Here is a 15,534-nt window from a genome sequence, read left to right on the forward strand (position 1 = left end):
GAGAAATTAGTTCTTTTCGGTAAACCCAACTCCGATTAATCCTCTTTGTTATTACTATTTTTTACTGCCACATCTGCACATCTCTTCACGGCTACGGCCATCGTTTGTTTTTCCGGACGTTTGCCAGCCATCGAAATGAATTAGGAATTTGGGATAATAAAGAGTTAATCAGTAAATAAAATTTATTTTAATAAAAAATATTTTTATAACCTTTTCAGAATGTTTTTAATGGACATAACAGTTTGAAATTAAGTGCATATATTTTCAAAATAGAGAAATGAGTTTACAATTAAGACTAAATAAAAGGCTAGATAAAGTGTTTTTGGGTATAGAATTTAGCGTATTAGTAAGATTTGTATTTTTTTTATATTTCTCCCATTTTAAATATAAGACTTATTCTGTATTGTGATTTACACTATAAAATGAATCTTTTATTTAAAATCAGAAGAGTACTACGGAAAACATTTAGTAAGATTTGTGTTAAACAGTGCAAAATTAGATATTCCAAACTTGGTCAGTCTTTAATTAAATTTTGATTCTTTTTCATCAAATAAAGTGTCTGCAATAGGGTCTTATCGTTTTTCGTTGTCCTGCAAAGTGATAATGATAAATTTTAAACACTTTTTTATTTCATGAAAAAAGTAAATACACATTAATTAAGAAAAGAAATGAACAATTCTCCGTTGAATTGTATTGTGAAGTTTCATAATATACATTTAGCATTGTTGTTTTCATCCTAAGATATTTTTTTTCTTGGCATTATTTCATCCCAACATTTGAGTTAACAGTATAAATCATATCTAGGAATTGTAAAATTGGCAAATATAAATTTGCGATTTACTAGTGTTATTAAAATATTAAACCATAACAAATTAAGATAGATAATCATGCCAACTATAATATGCATTGGCCTACTCTTCTTGGTACCGTTAAAATAAGGGAACTTTGGGGGAAAATACCCATATAGAAATTTATTTGAGAATTGGTCCCTGGAAATTTGTGAGAGGCGAAGGTCCATTAGTCTAAGTAAGTATGGTAAGGAAAAAGACCAAAATACCCTTGAGTGAACACACTGGAAAATTAATTGCACTTGAAGAAATTGTCATTTGCACATGCAGATGATATATTACACTCTATTAAAGTTTGGTTGCACTTAGCCTTAAAGAACACAATGAAAGATCAATTGTACCTGGATGGATTTTTATTTGCACATATGAATGATGTATTGCATTTTATTGAAGTTTGATTGCACCTAGTCTTAGGTGAACACAATGGGAGATCAATTGCACTTAAAGGGATTTTTATTTGCACATACAGATGATATTACACTCTATTGAAGTTTAGTTGCACCTAGCCTTAGGGAACACAATAGAAGATCGGTTGCATTTAAAGAAATTTTCATTTGCATATACAGATAATGTGTTGCACTTTATTGAAGTTTGGTTACACCTAGTCTCAAAGAATACATCGGAATATTAATTGCATTTGGAGGGATTTTTATTTGCACATACGGATTATGTGTTATATTTTATTTAAATTTGGCTACATCTAGCCTTTGGCGAATACAATGAAAGATTAATTGTACTTAGAGTTGAAGTTTGCTTGCACGTAGTCTTAAGTGAACATAATAGAAGATCAATTGCACTTAGAAGGATTTTTATTTGCGCATATAAATGATATGTCACCCCGTTCAAACAACTAATTTGCAGATCTCTAGGTTCGAGTGTCCCTCAGTGGATCTCACATATATTCTGGTCATCAATATTCGTGAAGCTCACAGTTTTTATAGTAGTCTTTCATGGTTGCCATCATCAAATCATTCACAAATATGTGTTTGAGATTCATTGTCTTTAGACTTCTTTGATTTATGTTGCTCAACGGTTTCAATTTTCTATGATTTAGATTTTATTGTTTCAAGGTTTCCATTTCTGATACTTGTTTCATGGTTTTGATTGAGGTATGGGTGTGAGTTGTTGGTTTTGGTGCGAGTGGCCGAAAGTTATCGTTTCATGTTGCTTAACTGTTTTTAGATTTTATTCTTTTATGGTTTCCATTTCTAATGCTTGTTTCATGGTTTTGATTGAGGCATGGGTGTGGGTTGTTAGTTTTGGTCCAAGTGGCCGGAAGTTTCGGGGATGAGAAAACCTGGGGTTGGAGGCCCTTTTCTTCTCTTAATATTTTTGAAGGATATTTTTGTAAATTAATAGTGTAAAGATATATGCATATCAAACAAAAAGTTTGGGGTCCCATATACTAATTATAGTCTCAATTAGAAACATTTCCCCGATTTTCCCTTAAAATAAACCAAAAGCTATTAAAAACGTAGAAATAAAAATCAGATGAAATTTAAATACTGAATGGTCCAGAAGGGGCAGTCCATGAACGCCAACATCCAAGGGCCTCCGGCATCAACAATAACACAATTTTTTTAAATGAAAGGATAAAATGATATGACTATGCAAATTTATCTTAAAAGTTCTTATTTATAAATATTAGGCACCTAAAAATTTTTCAAGATGCCAATTTGTCCTGAAAATTTAAAATCATAAATATATTAACTCAAACTATTGAAAAAAATAACGTATAGAACCAAAACAAATTTTAAAATTTCAAGACAAATTTTCTTTAAAAAAATTTCGGATGCTAATGCTATGAAAATTTTTAAAACAAATCTGACTGTATCTTAACTCAAAATGATATTAATTATTTAAATGTTTTACAAAAAAAACCAAAACACAAGGGACCAACATAATTAAAAAAAAAAAAAAGCCTACAAAAAAGGTTCCAGAGAAAACGATAATATATTCTTATTCTTGGTTTCCATCGCAGATTAATTGTCTATGTACCCCAGAATAACACAAACACGGCAAAAGCAAAAAAAAAAAAAAAAAAGAAGCTGAGAAAGATATTTAAATGCATTTTTTTAGTGACCTCATCTAGTATTCTAAACAGGCTATCTTTCAGGTACATCAACAGCCCAGACTGATATGGATTCGCTAATTGTATGCATATCGAAAGGTGAGATAGCTAATCAAAAGATTTAACACCTTCCATATCCAAGAGGGAATCAAACTCTCGATTTTAATTAAAAAAGGATGAGCTCTACCGCTCAACCATACGTTTTTAGTTAGATATTTAAATGCTTTTGCATAAATGGAAACGTGCTTTATGAACTCAGATTTCTGTGAGAGCTGATGGGATCACTTATCAGAAAAATGTTGCATGAATCAATACCCAACTTTGACTTTTTAAACAATACTACCTCCGGTCTTAATTATAAGACCCAGTTGACTAATTTGAAGAGATTAAGAAAAAAAGTTAGGTAGTTATTTGTAATAAATAGATATTGTCTTTTCTAAAATATCCTCACTAATTAATTATATTAGCTAGAACTAAAATTATTAGAAAGATTACCTTAGAAAAAAATGCATAAATATAAGAGATAAAATGAATTGGGGTCTTATATTTAGGACCAAAATAAAAGTCAAACAGAGTCTTATATTAAGGACCGGAAGTAGTACTACTTAAAATTTTATAGAACAAATATAATGACATCTCTTTTATTTTAATTATAGGCGTATCTTTTCTGTTATGAAAATGTATATGAAAAGCTACGCAGACTTTCCCTAACATTTGAAGTTATTTTCAAGGTAAAAAATGAAGCTATATTATAAAAATATTCCTTTTAGTTTTAAGATTCGATTTATATCTGCCAAAAACACACACATGTTTTAAACTTTTTTAACACATTATAAAATTAATCAGTGTTATAATTATTCTTGTTTGGATTAGCTTTGTCAGCCATAATTGAAGACTCGATTTAAATACATTTTATAAGCCAAATTAAAATCTTGATAGCTATCGGTCTTGATAGACTTCCGTTTTGAACACCCTTACTATAAACATATTCCTCTTTCTTTTTTTTTTTAGCTCTTTTTACGTCTTTTTTAATTATTTTTACACATTTTATTGAGTTCTATCCAATTTTTTTTCCTCTTTTGTCTTTTTTCTTACATTTCAATTCACCAAGATTTGAACAGGACTATTTCAAAAAATTTTAACTTATTAAGTTCTATGTCTGACAGAAATAATATATATGGTTTTATTTTTAAAATCACACCAAATAATAATATATTTATTTTCATTCCATTTTAATATATGTAATATTACGTGCGTTTTCTTCATGATATCAACAATCTTTCATTCACGTGATTTTAAGGGGTGTTTGGATGGATACTAAAGTTTTAAAAGTAATTTTACGGTGTATGAAATAGATATATGAAAAAATTTATCTCGATTTGCAAAAAAATATTTTCAAAAACACTTCTCATGCCATCCAAACAATCCACAAGCACATGTTTGGTTCAGAGGGGCGAGCTCAAATAAGTTTACTTAGGTCTAAACATGTGGTTATAAAGTTTATTTATCATGTTTTACTAATATTTTTTAAATCTTAATGCATTGCAATGTTAGTTTATGGGGGTACTTGGATAAAACCAAACCATGGTTTAGAGAATAATTTCTAGGAGAAAAGTGATTTTTGAGAATAGATTTTCTGATAAAGTGAAAGTATTTAGATAGTTGTTGTCAGAAGTGCTTTTTTATATAAAAAAATTATTAAAAAGGATATAAGTTTAAATGATAACTACATAGAAGATATATTTTATAATATATGTTTATTTGAAGTAATAAATATGTTAATAATATATATTTTGCCAACATAAGAAGTAAGACATAAATAATGTAAATAATAAATAATTATTGTGTGTATATATTTATAAAATAATTAAATATGTTTTTAGGAAAATGATTTATTTTGCCAATAAAAAAAATTATACAAGCCATCTATCAGATCCTCAAATGAAAACTATGGCATAAATGCATGGTTATGGTACATACAACACTGATCAGATTGACTCTTAACAAATATTTAAAACTCCATTAACTTGTCTCACAACACTGGGAAAACAGGTGGCGAACAATTGATGACCAGGTCCAGAATGGCTTCCCAGTCATCTCCAACACTTGAGACTCCCAACACATCGTCATCACGGAGATCTTCCATGAAATTTTTACAATTATAACCTGTTGGTCTAAAAGCTTCTACGGCCAACATGATATTGTCCCCCTCTCCCAAGCTTTGCACTTTGTTTTCACTCTCATTTGCGACGTCGACGGTAGGGCTGGTAGAGGATTAAGCTGGAAGTAAACTTTGATTGATCTACCCAAAGGTAGAATTACCGTTACTACGACATTTGGAGTTGGTAGGAATATCGTACGAGGAGCTCAACGTGGATGCCAGCGACTCAAGGTTGTTGGTGGCGAGCACAATGGCATTCATGCTATGCATTTTGTGGGTGTTCTCTATTGAGGGCTTCGACGTGGACGACCAAGAATTCTGCCATACTTTGAACATGTCGAGGTAGGGAGGTGGCGATGGCCGAAGTGTGACATTTTTGAGGACGAGCAGAGTCAGTGAAGACTGGGAAGAGGAGTAGGGGTAATTATTACTCCAACAACTATTTTTTATTCTTCAAAAGCGACCCTCATCTGCTTATTCACAAACCATAGTTTGTCTAGCCAAAACCAATATTTTGCCGGAAGCCATGGTTTTTTAAAAAAAACGGGTGTTTGGCAATCAGCCTTCCCAAATTATGATTTGGGGCTCAAAAACACTTCTAGAGTAATTGTCAAACACTTCCTATGTTGTGCCTCACTTGGGAAAGTTATTTTTGTGTTTGGAAAATCCCGATAAAGGTCTAGTAATGAGAATTTTTTTTTTTTGACCAGCAAGTAATGAGAATTTCTTCATCGATAATAATTAGTAAATATAAATAATATTTAGAATAATAATTTTTAATTATTAAATGATCATTGTATTAATGATCCTATATGTATGGCAACAAATATATATATATATATGTGTGTGTGTATCATTTTTCAAATCTAAATATCTCATAAATTTTTTGTTTACTTTGGCTGGTGGGACCAACGTATCCCCTAAATCGATCGCCTATTCTAGTTCATTGTGAAGAGCTGTAAGAAGAAGACCGGTCGTCCGATCTCCAGATTTTTACAAGAAACCAAAGGCGGTTCGTGTTGTATGTGCGCCTGCACACATGTAAATAACAAATAGCCCTTTCTTTCTCTTCCAATAATCTCATGCCCAGCCAAATTTCCAAACGTTGCTCACCGCTCGTTCTGTACGTCTGAGCCCTTTCCCAGCCTCTCTCTCTCTGCGTCTTTGCTTCACCTTGTTTCCATTCATGGGTTGAACTTGTTTTCCCCTTCTTCTTCGAGGCACATGGAGTGGGACAGCAATTCAGATCTAAGCGGTGATGATGAGGAGACCTTCGCGTTTAACGATGGTGGCCTACTTCCCTTTCCGGTGGAAAACTTGCTCCAAACGACTCCCTGTGGGTTCGTCGTCACTGATGCTCTCGAGCCTGACCACCCTATTATTTATGTCAATACTGTGTTCGAGATGGTCACTGGCTATCGGGCAGAGGAAGTGCTTGGTCGCAACTGGTCAGTTTTTGAGCTTGTCCCAATTTTACTCAATTGCTTTTCCTTTGGCTCTGGCTGTTGTTCACAGGAAATGAGTTCTGTAGACGCATTTCGCCGGGGTTGATTGGCGTTTGGTGTCTATTCTTGGATTTCAATTGTTATTTGTTTTATGTTTGATGTCTGAATATGAAATTCCACACCATATCTGCGAGTTGGTCTCGGTTAGATCAGATATTTGGTTTAGGCCTACCCAACTACAGGTTTCTGGCTTGAAACCCTAGACCCTTTTATCTAGTTTCGGAGGACGTTGACAACTATATTATTCCCCCTTTATCTTGGGTCCATATTCTGGTTCTCTCATTGTCAGTGCAATGATGCTTCAAGCGTTCTGCTTCGCCAAGGGCATAGCGTTTTGGTTTAGGCACGGTTGGTCTCCCATCTATATGGACAGGACCATTTATTGACATGGTGCGCATGATAGCATCCTTAAGCGTGATATGGCGGCACTTAACTCTGCTACGAATATATGAAGAAATGAGAAAATATCAATTTATTTCTGGCATATAAAAAAATGAGAACATATTAATTATTGGTAGGAAATGCCTTGCTGACCATTTTGATAATGCATATGAGTCCAGTTTAATAATGTTATTATATTCTGTCTGCCGCAATAAAAAGGAATAAATAGCCTGTTCAAGATGAATTGCTAAGGGGGCGCTCAAGGTCTGAGGAGAAAGTGAACATGACATTTCGTTGCGAATTGGTCATGACTATTTTTATCTTTTCTATGATTCATGTAGAGTTTTAGAATTATAGAATCAAAGAAACGGACTATTTAAGGTTCGGACCTTTAACATTGGAGTGCAAATTGATAAGATATAGCAGAGAGATTATGCATTTGGTCATTTCTATGATCCAGTCAGCTTTTAGTACTGAAATTGAGTCTATGTATTGAGCATTTCCCATCACTTTATGCCTTGGTGAGTTAAGCAGGGCCAACAATCTGAAGGCAGTGGCATTTTCTGGATGCAGTAGAGGCATTTGGTGTCACGAAAATTTGACCATGCGTTGCTATATTCCTCTTAGTCCAGATGTTTTAGGGGCATTTATTGTTAGGAAAATTTGACCATGCATAGCCATATCCCTTTTAGTGATGAAAGATCCTGCTAGATACCGTGTGAGACCCTATATTCATCACGAAGTCAGGTATAAAAGTTGAGCGCTGGTGCTTTAACTAACCTGGCTGGTTGTGAGATTTCACAGTGGCCTCATATGTGTTTTGAGGTGCATTGGGGTGGCGTTCCTTGACCCACTGGTTTCTTGGGAACATAGTGACCCAAGCATTCTAACGATTCTTGATAACAGCAAGGAGGTTTATTTTCCTTTCAGGGGTGGGGCAAGTTGCCCTTGTTAGACTTGTCTGTAAATTATTCCCATTTATTTTTTGCTTTAGTGGGAGGCTGCTAATGGTCAACTTTATGATGCTCACGAAGGGGATTATTGATAAGTTTGGAAGTGTTTTGTAAGATAAAGCATGTGAGGCCTTGGGTTAATAATTTTCCGTGTAAGGAAAATTTCTTCTGGCTAAATGGTTGTGTGATTTTCACTTGGAACAACATTCCTGTGGAATATAGAGATTAGGAGACGGGTCATCGTAATAGTTAGGATGGAGGTTAATAATAGCACTAAAGCTTTCTCGGGAAATTCATGTATATGGTATTTTGCTCAATCTTTGTTCTCTGCAAGTGTGGCCTGTGGGTGATGATTCCCACACCCGGCTGTCAGGTGATTTGCAGTTAGAGGAGTCCTCTCTTTCAGCTCTTTTGCCCTGCTTGTATTGATTTCTACCTTGCTTAATGCTTTCCTGTTTCCTAAGGTGTTTGGGAACCATCAAAAAGCACTTAAAAAAAGTGCTTTCATGCAAGTCATATTTACCTCGAAATCCGCATAATCACTTTCAAAAAGCTAGTCCAAACACCCCCTAACCCTAAGTACTCTGCTGTAAAGTCTGAGCCCTTTAGTCCTGACCTTATGGCTCTCAATTATTGGAATATGACCGAAGGAACTCTAATGATATAGAAATTTGTGGTTTGATTTGTATTCTTGGTATCTTGGCTCAATAATTTTTCTAGTTTTCCTGATGTTCTGGATTTGCACTTGCAAATTTGTTTTGCACTTTTTTATTTGACTGGCTTCACTTAATGGAATTAGTATTAACGAACTGCTGCGGCTTGTTTATGTCATAAGTCGCTGTCTCCAAGCTTTTATTTCATCTATTAGGAAGTTTCCAAATGCCAATCATCTTTCTGCGGTGTGATGTTTCCAGCCTGTTGTGGAGAAAATTGTTTGGGAATTTCTTATGATCAGTGGGTTTGCCTCGCATCTCCTCAGCACATCTTGCTTAATTTTCACATTAAATAATTACTACACTTTTTCCTACTGATCTAGCATGCATGGGATTCACAGTTGGGCTGGGTTACAGTCGATGCTATATTCTTACATTCCTCATCTGAAAGGAATTTCAGCCTTAGATTTCATAACTAGTGGTATATTTGTATAGCGTCTTGTTTGATGATAATAATGGTTGGTGGTTATATTTATGTGAGATCAATTTCTATGCTTCACAACTGCTTCTGAGTGAGTGTAAAATTCATCAGCATTTTCCTTTTTCCCAGAGTCTGTAGGGTCCTGTTTGCATGGCAGATGTCTTTTATGCATCTCTTCATGCAATATTTTGATTATCAGGAGGAAGTTTTTCTCCTCCTAAGATCTATTAGTTTTGAATTTTTGTCTACATTCTGGCATATGGCTTTTGATTTCATGTTTTAAAAGGAATTTTTTCTTTTATTATTAATGAGTCATTTTTGCCAGGCTTGTTCTATTTTTTATATTCATAACTATGAATATTATTATTGATTATGAATATGAATGAGATCTTTCTCTGGTTAGATTTGTTGGGGCCAGTAGTTGTGCATTTTTCTGTCAAGCTCTCTGCTCATGATTAATTGAGACTGGATATTAATTAATGACTCATTAGATATGCTACAACCTTACTATCCTGTTTCTCTTTCATACTTACCAGTTGTGATGCATTTTTATCTTGTCTTTCTTAGGGCCTGTTTGGGTATCCCCAAACCGTGGTTTCAGAAGCACTTTTCCGCAAAACGAGATAATCTACTCCACATATTACTTCGTAATCCGTAAAAGCACTTCTGAAACATGGTTTGGTTTCTATTTAGTCTTGGGTATGTATTTATTTAGGGTTTATCAATGTGTTGGTTCCTATGGGTATGTTGAATTTCTACTTTCTAAATAGTGCTTCAATGTAGATCTCCCATGTGGCAAATAATCTTTTGTTACGTCTGTAAACACCTATATAACCTGTCTGCTATAGTTTCATTGAGTTCTTGTATGGGTCCTTAATCCTTCAAGAGTTTATGTTTTTATTAGAAGTCACTTTGTTAGGGAAATTAATCACATTTCAAATCTGCATTGGTTCAAGTTTGACAGCCATGATGGGACATTCATTTTGCTTCGTGCTCCTTATTGCAAGAGCTGTTTTGGTATATGTTGTGACACGCTTCTTATTAGTCTCTAGAACCTTGAAATTCTAGATTTGGGCAATACCATAATGATGAGAACTGTAAGCATCCATTTCAAGCTATACATCTCGTGAATTATAGATATTAAGACGCTCATCTTTGATGTTGGTTATAAATTGGAGGTGTTCAGAACAATGGTATTTAATTTTTATTTTGTGTGTCTGTGTGTGTGTGTCATTGTGTGTCTATTGATGAATGGTATATTGGAGGAGTAGGTTGCCGATAGAGCACACTAACGATGTATGATTAATGTAGCTGACATCACTTGGTGGGATATGGGCAATGTGGGAATTGATATCTGTTTACAGTTACCTTGTCCTGTGCTTCATGATTAAGGAGCAAACCTTGCATTTGGAAGTTAAAAGAGATGGATATAATCTCTTTATAGTAATTGTGAGAATGTCTTATGCTTGTTTTTATTGAACTACTGTCATGGGTAAGGATTTTCAAAATTGTTTTTATTGAACTACTGTCATGGGTAAGGATTTTCAAAATAATGCATTTTTCCTGGCTGGTAGCTCCTGAGGGCTCATGTGTCCTATTGAACTGATAGTTCATGTTTACAGACTTGCTTTTTTCTCTGCGCAGTAGTTTTTATGAACTGATGTTCTTTGTGAATTAAAAAAGGTATTCTGAACTGAATACCTCCTCAAGGGAAATAAAGGAAAGAAAAGAATGGATGGGGATTTTCATATGATAAATTAAACAATACCTAATGCCTCCTTGGCATTGTTTGTTCACTTGAGTCTCTTACGAGGTGATGCTAAATGAACGTGGCTTTATTTTAATTATTCCCCAATGTTTTGCAGCCGATTCCTGCAGTGTCGTGGTCCATTTGCTAAAAGAAGGCATCCATTGGTGGACTCTGCTGTAGTTTCTGAAATTAGGAGGTGTCTTGATGAGGGGATTGAGTTCCAAGGTGAGTTATTAAACTTTAGGAAAGATGGATCTCCACTGATGAACAGATTGCGGCTGACACCTATATATGGAGATGATGAGACAATAACACATGTCATTGGAATCCAGTTCTTCACAGAGGCAAATATTGATCTTGGTCCTGTACTGGCTCCTGCAATGAAGGAATCTGCCAAGTCATCTGATAAATTTCGTACTGCTCTTTCAACGTTGAGTCCCCTTTCAGCGGGGGACCGTAATGTATCTCGTGGAGTTTGTGGGATTCTGCAATTGAGTGATGAGGTAATATCTCTCAAGATACTTTCCCGCCTAACTCCAAGAGATATTGCTTCTGTTAGCTCTGTCTGCAGGCAATTATATGAACTGACAAAAAATGAAAGTCTTTGGAGAATGGTGTGTCAAAATGCATGGGGTAGTGAAACTACACGTGTTTTAGAGACTGTGCCTGGTGCAAGGAGACTTGGATGGGTTCGGCTGGCAAGAGAGTTGACTACTCTTGAAGCCGCAGCATGGAGAAAGCTGACTGTTGGAGGTGCTGTTGAACCCTCACGCTGTAATTTTAGTGCCTGTGCTGTTGGTAATAGGGTAGTCTTATTTGGTGGTGAAGGTGTCAATATGCAGCCTATGAATGACACCTTTGTGCTGGATCTAAACTCAAAAAATCCGGAGTGGCAACACGTCCAGGTGAGTTCTCCTCCTCCTGGTCGTTGGGGCCACACAATTTCCTGTGTAAATGGTTCTAATTTGGTTGTATTTGGAGGCTGTGGAAGGCAGGGCTTGCTCAATGACGTCTTTGTGCTGGACCTGGATGCGAAGCCTCCTACTTGGCGTGAAATATCTGGATTGGCACCTCCGCTTCCAAGATCATGGCACAGCTCCTGTACTCTTGATGGTACCAAGCTAATAGTTTCTGGTGGCTGTGCAGATTCTGGAGTACTTTTGAGTGACACATTCCTCCTTGACCTGTCTATGGAGAAACCAGTGTGGAGAGAGATACCTGTGGCATGGACTCCACCTTCTCGCCTAGGGCACACACTATCTGTTTATGGGGGGAGGAAAATACTAATGTTTGGAGGTCTTGCTAAGAGTGGGCCTCTGAGGTTTCGTTCCAGTGATGTATTCACCATGGACTTAAGTGAGGAGGAACCATGTTGGAGATGTGTAACTGGGAGTGGAATGCCCGGTGCTGGGAATCCTGGGGGCATAGCTCCCCCTCCTAGACTTGATCATGTTGCGGTTAGTCTCCCGGGTGGGAGAATCCTGATATTTGGTGGATCTGTTGCAGGTCTTCACTCTGCTTCCCAGCTTTACATCCTGGACCCCACCGAAGAGAAACCTACATGGAGAATACTGAATGTACCAGGACGCCCTCCTAGATTTGCTTGGGGACACAGTACGTGTGTTGTTGGAGGGACAAGAGCTATTGTACTGGGTGGTCAAACTGGAGAGGAATGGATGCTAGGCGAGCTCCATGAGCTTTCTCTGGCAAGTTCTGTAAATTAGCTATTCTGTTAATGGACAAATTGCTAGCTGTAATGAAGGGACTATCACGAGGCTCTATTCAGAAAATGTGAAAATCACTATGAGCATCGGTTGGCGGCTAAAGGTTGGGTTGGTCACTGATGACTTGACAAGCAATGCTCTGGTCAGAACTTTTGTATTACGTTGTGTGCTCAATGCGTTTTTCATTTAAGGTTGAACCGGTTCTGGCAAGGGAACTTTTGAATGAGGGACATGAGACCGTGTTTGTTTTTTGAGGTTGTGTGAGACTTTGCCCTTCAGTACGCACAATGAATTATTCTTCCTGAATAGATTAGTAGTGTCTGATAACAAGTAGGTAGCGTATTAGGGTAGCTTCTGACTTGATTTAACGTGTCTTGTTCCTGTTTAAGTCCTGTAATTTGAACCGTGAAAACCAAAGGAGAAAAAAAAAAAAAGTTGCATGTTCATAGTAACGTAATTGGGTCTATTGTATGAAACAAAGTTTCTACATTTTGTCGGCTGCAAAATGGATCGTGGATGGCTCAGATTTGGACTTCTTAGTGCAGCTCTGGAGGACTGCTGCAGCCTAACCTCTTATGGTTTCAGTGTGTGTATAAATAATTTGGAACTCTTATTTGATTGTGCCTTCTCTTTTGTTACCCCCCCCCCACCCCCCAAATTGTCAAACCATTTGGACCTCCATTGGAATGGATTTATTCGATTTTCTGCCCAGCCTCAGGCTGGAAAAGAAGTTTGATTTTTATTTTTCATTTTCTAACCAATATGTTCAGAAGTGTGTAATTTATTTTTTTTCTCACACAGCATATCTGAATAGTCTCGAATCTTATTCTTGCAGGATGAACACCACATAGTAGGATTTGCATAATTGGTGAAACCGATCTATAAATCCATATATGATGAAAAATGTATAGATTGATACTCTTCATAAATGATGGATATTGCAACTTAATTTATTTATTTTTTGGTAAGATAATACAACTAAATCTATGTTTGAGTATAAAGTATGAGACTCATGTTAACTACTCCTCCGGTTCTTAATATAAGACTCATTTAACTAATTTGACTAGATTAAGGAAGTTAGGTAAGCTAATTAATTATAAGAAAAGTGATATATTTTTCCTACAAAAACCATAATTATCTTTTTTAATATCTCATCTTCCTCTTCTACTTGATTATGGTTAAGAGAGTATCCATAAGGGTAATTTAGAGAAAATTGATAAATATGAGAAATAGGTTTTATATTTAGGATTAAAACTAACTCAACAATTGAGTTTTATATTAAGGACCGGAGGAATATATTCTTTTTGGGGTGAAATATAAATTTGATCTGTTGAGAATAGTGAAGTCTAGAGTTTTGGACTTCTTACTTTATAAAGACCTTCAACATGTTTAATAATATAACATATTTTATTTAAAATATTAATTTTTATCATATAGTATTCGGAGGGAATTGGATTGGAACAAAATGAAGAAACTGGGGCTGCTTAAAATTATGTTTAATTGATTTGTGACTCAGTAGAATGAAGTTTGCCTTTGGAAAAAATAATAATAATAATAAAGTGTGTGTTGGGGTGTGGATTCCCACTATTTCTTGTGATGGTGCCAGCAAAATGTATAGGCTTTCTTTGTCAATGCAAATGCCATCAAAACTTGAAATGCCTCACTAACTTTTCCGAAGAGTGCTTTTGAAACGATGCTTTCCTTTTCTTGCACTTTTCTTCTTTTTTGGTCTCTCTGGACCCTGCCTTTCTATTTCCAAAGTTAAACTGTTTTTATTTAACTTAATAAGCAACCACTAATAAATTATTATACATCTTCAATACTAAAAAGTGGGACTAAACAAGACTTATTTGGAATTTGTAAGACTGGATCGAGTTATATTTACTATAATGAATTTATTTTCATAATTAGTAAAATAAATTTTTTAGACACGTTTCTCTTTTTTTCACACTTACTATTTACATATACTAAATAAAAAATATATAAAAATTCTATTATCATATTAAACTCATTTTTGAGCTCATTTTCACCCCATTTCTCTGTAAAACGCTTCAGATGCCAAAGGGGAGCCTTTTGAACTTTGTTTTCTCCCACTTCCAAGTTCTCTAAGATGCCTTTATTCTCAGGGAAGCAAACAGTAAATGAGCCATAGATTCTACCCTCCAAGGTCCAAGCTATCATTGCAATTTTCATTTTCAAAATTGATAATTATAGGGAAGCATATTATAAATTATAAAATAGTATTTTCAAAAGCACATTAATTATCGTGCAAAATAGTTTCTAATGAATTCATCTTTCAAATTTTGCAACTGGAATTCTGGAAAAGGTTAAAAGGTGACAACTGGAAGAGGAAAACAACAAATTTTCAGTCGTATTATTCAGAAACCTGGAAATCCACCGCCATTTAATTTCGAACTGGCAGAAACATTGAATCAAGGGGGTCAAAAAAATAATAAATATATATGCAATGATTAGAATCAATCAATATGACTAACTAAAATCTCATGCATACAATGTATGGGACTCAACATCTAATTTAATCGTGGCAAAAAAATTAATTTCTTTTTTCAAAAATCAAAAGAAGAAAAACTAAGCTATGAAGATATAGATAATATTTCCATTTTTTTTTCGTACTTATACGTTTTTCTATTTTTAATTTCATATCTATACTGTTTTATTTTTTTTTTTTGAACTTTGCTCTATTAGCCCTATGTTTAATATCATTAATTGTTTCTTTAACTTTAATTTATTCTCTAATATAAAAATTAGTTTGCAGCTAAGTTTAATATTAAATATGATATTTCAATCTATTTTGTCTTCTATTTTTGTCTAAAATATCCATATTGATTGAGTATGTTAAGAAAATTTATACCAATATTTAGTTTCAATATAAATGATTTAAGAGGATATTTTATAAATAGTAACATATATTTTGATAAATAATTAATTTAACTAGTTTTCTTAATATACTCAATTTAAGTAGACCTTATATTAAGCATGATACTCC

At 34.8% G+C, this 15,534-nt stretch overlaps 1 protein-coding gene across 3 annotated transcripts; it reads left to right on the forward strand.

Moving 5' to 3' along the window:
- Window positions 1-6,073: 6,073 nt before the first annotated feature.
- On the forward strand, window positions 6,074-13,016 carry LOC114744870 (adagio protein 1). Of its 3 annotated transcripts, XM_028933006.1 has the most exons (3): window positions 6,074-6,528; window positions 10,919-11,708; window positions 11,799-13,016. In XM_028933006.1, the coding sequence occupies exons 1-3, from the start codon at window positions 6,305-6,307 to the stop codon at window positions 12,525-12,527; spliced, it is 1,743 nt and encodes a 580-aa protein (XP_028788839.1). In that variant the 5' UTR covers window positions 6,074-6,304; the 3' UTR covers window positions 12,528-13,016. The 3 variants fall into 3 exon arrangements, with proteins under 3 accessions (XP_028788839.1, XP_028788838.1, XP_028788841.1); XM_028933005.1 differs by having other exon boundaries at window positions 10,919-13,016; XM_028933008.1 differs by lacking the exon at window positions 6,074-6,528 and adding an exon at window positions 8,755-8,873 and having other exon boundaries at window positions 10,919-13,016.
- Window positions 13,017-15,534: the final 2,518 nt, after the last annotated feature.

The sequence above is a fragment of the Neltuma alba genome, unplaced genomic scaffold, assembly GCF_004799145.2.
Source record: "Neltuma alba isolate B1F8T4 unplaced genomic scaffold, ASM479914v2 tig00004466_pilon, whole genome shotgun sequence".
In the NCBI taxonomy this organism is placed as follows: domain Eukaryota; kingdom Viridiplantae; phylum Streptophyta; class Magnoliopsida; order Fabales; family Fabaceae; genus Neltuma; species Neltuma alba.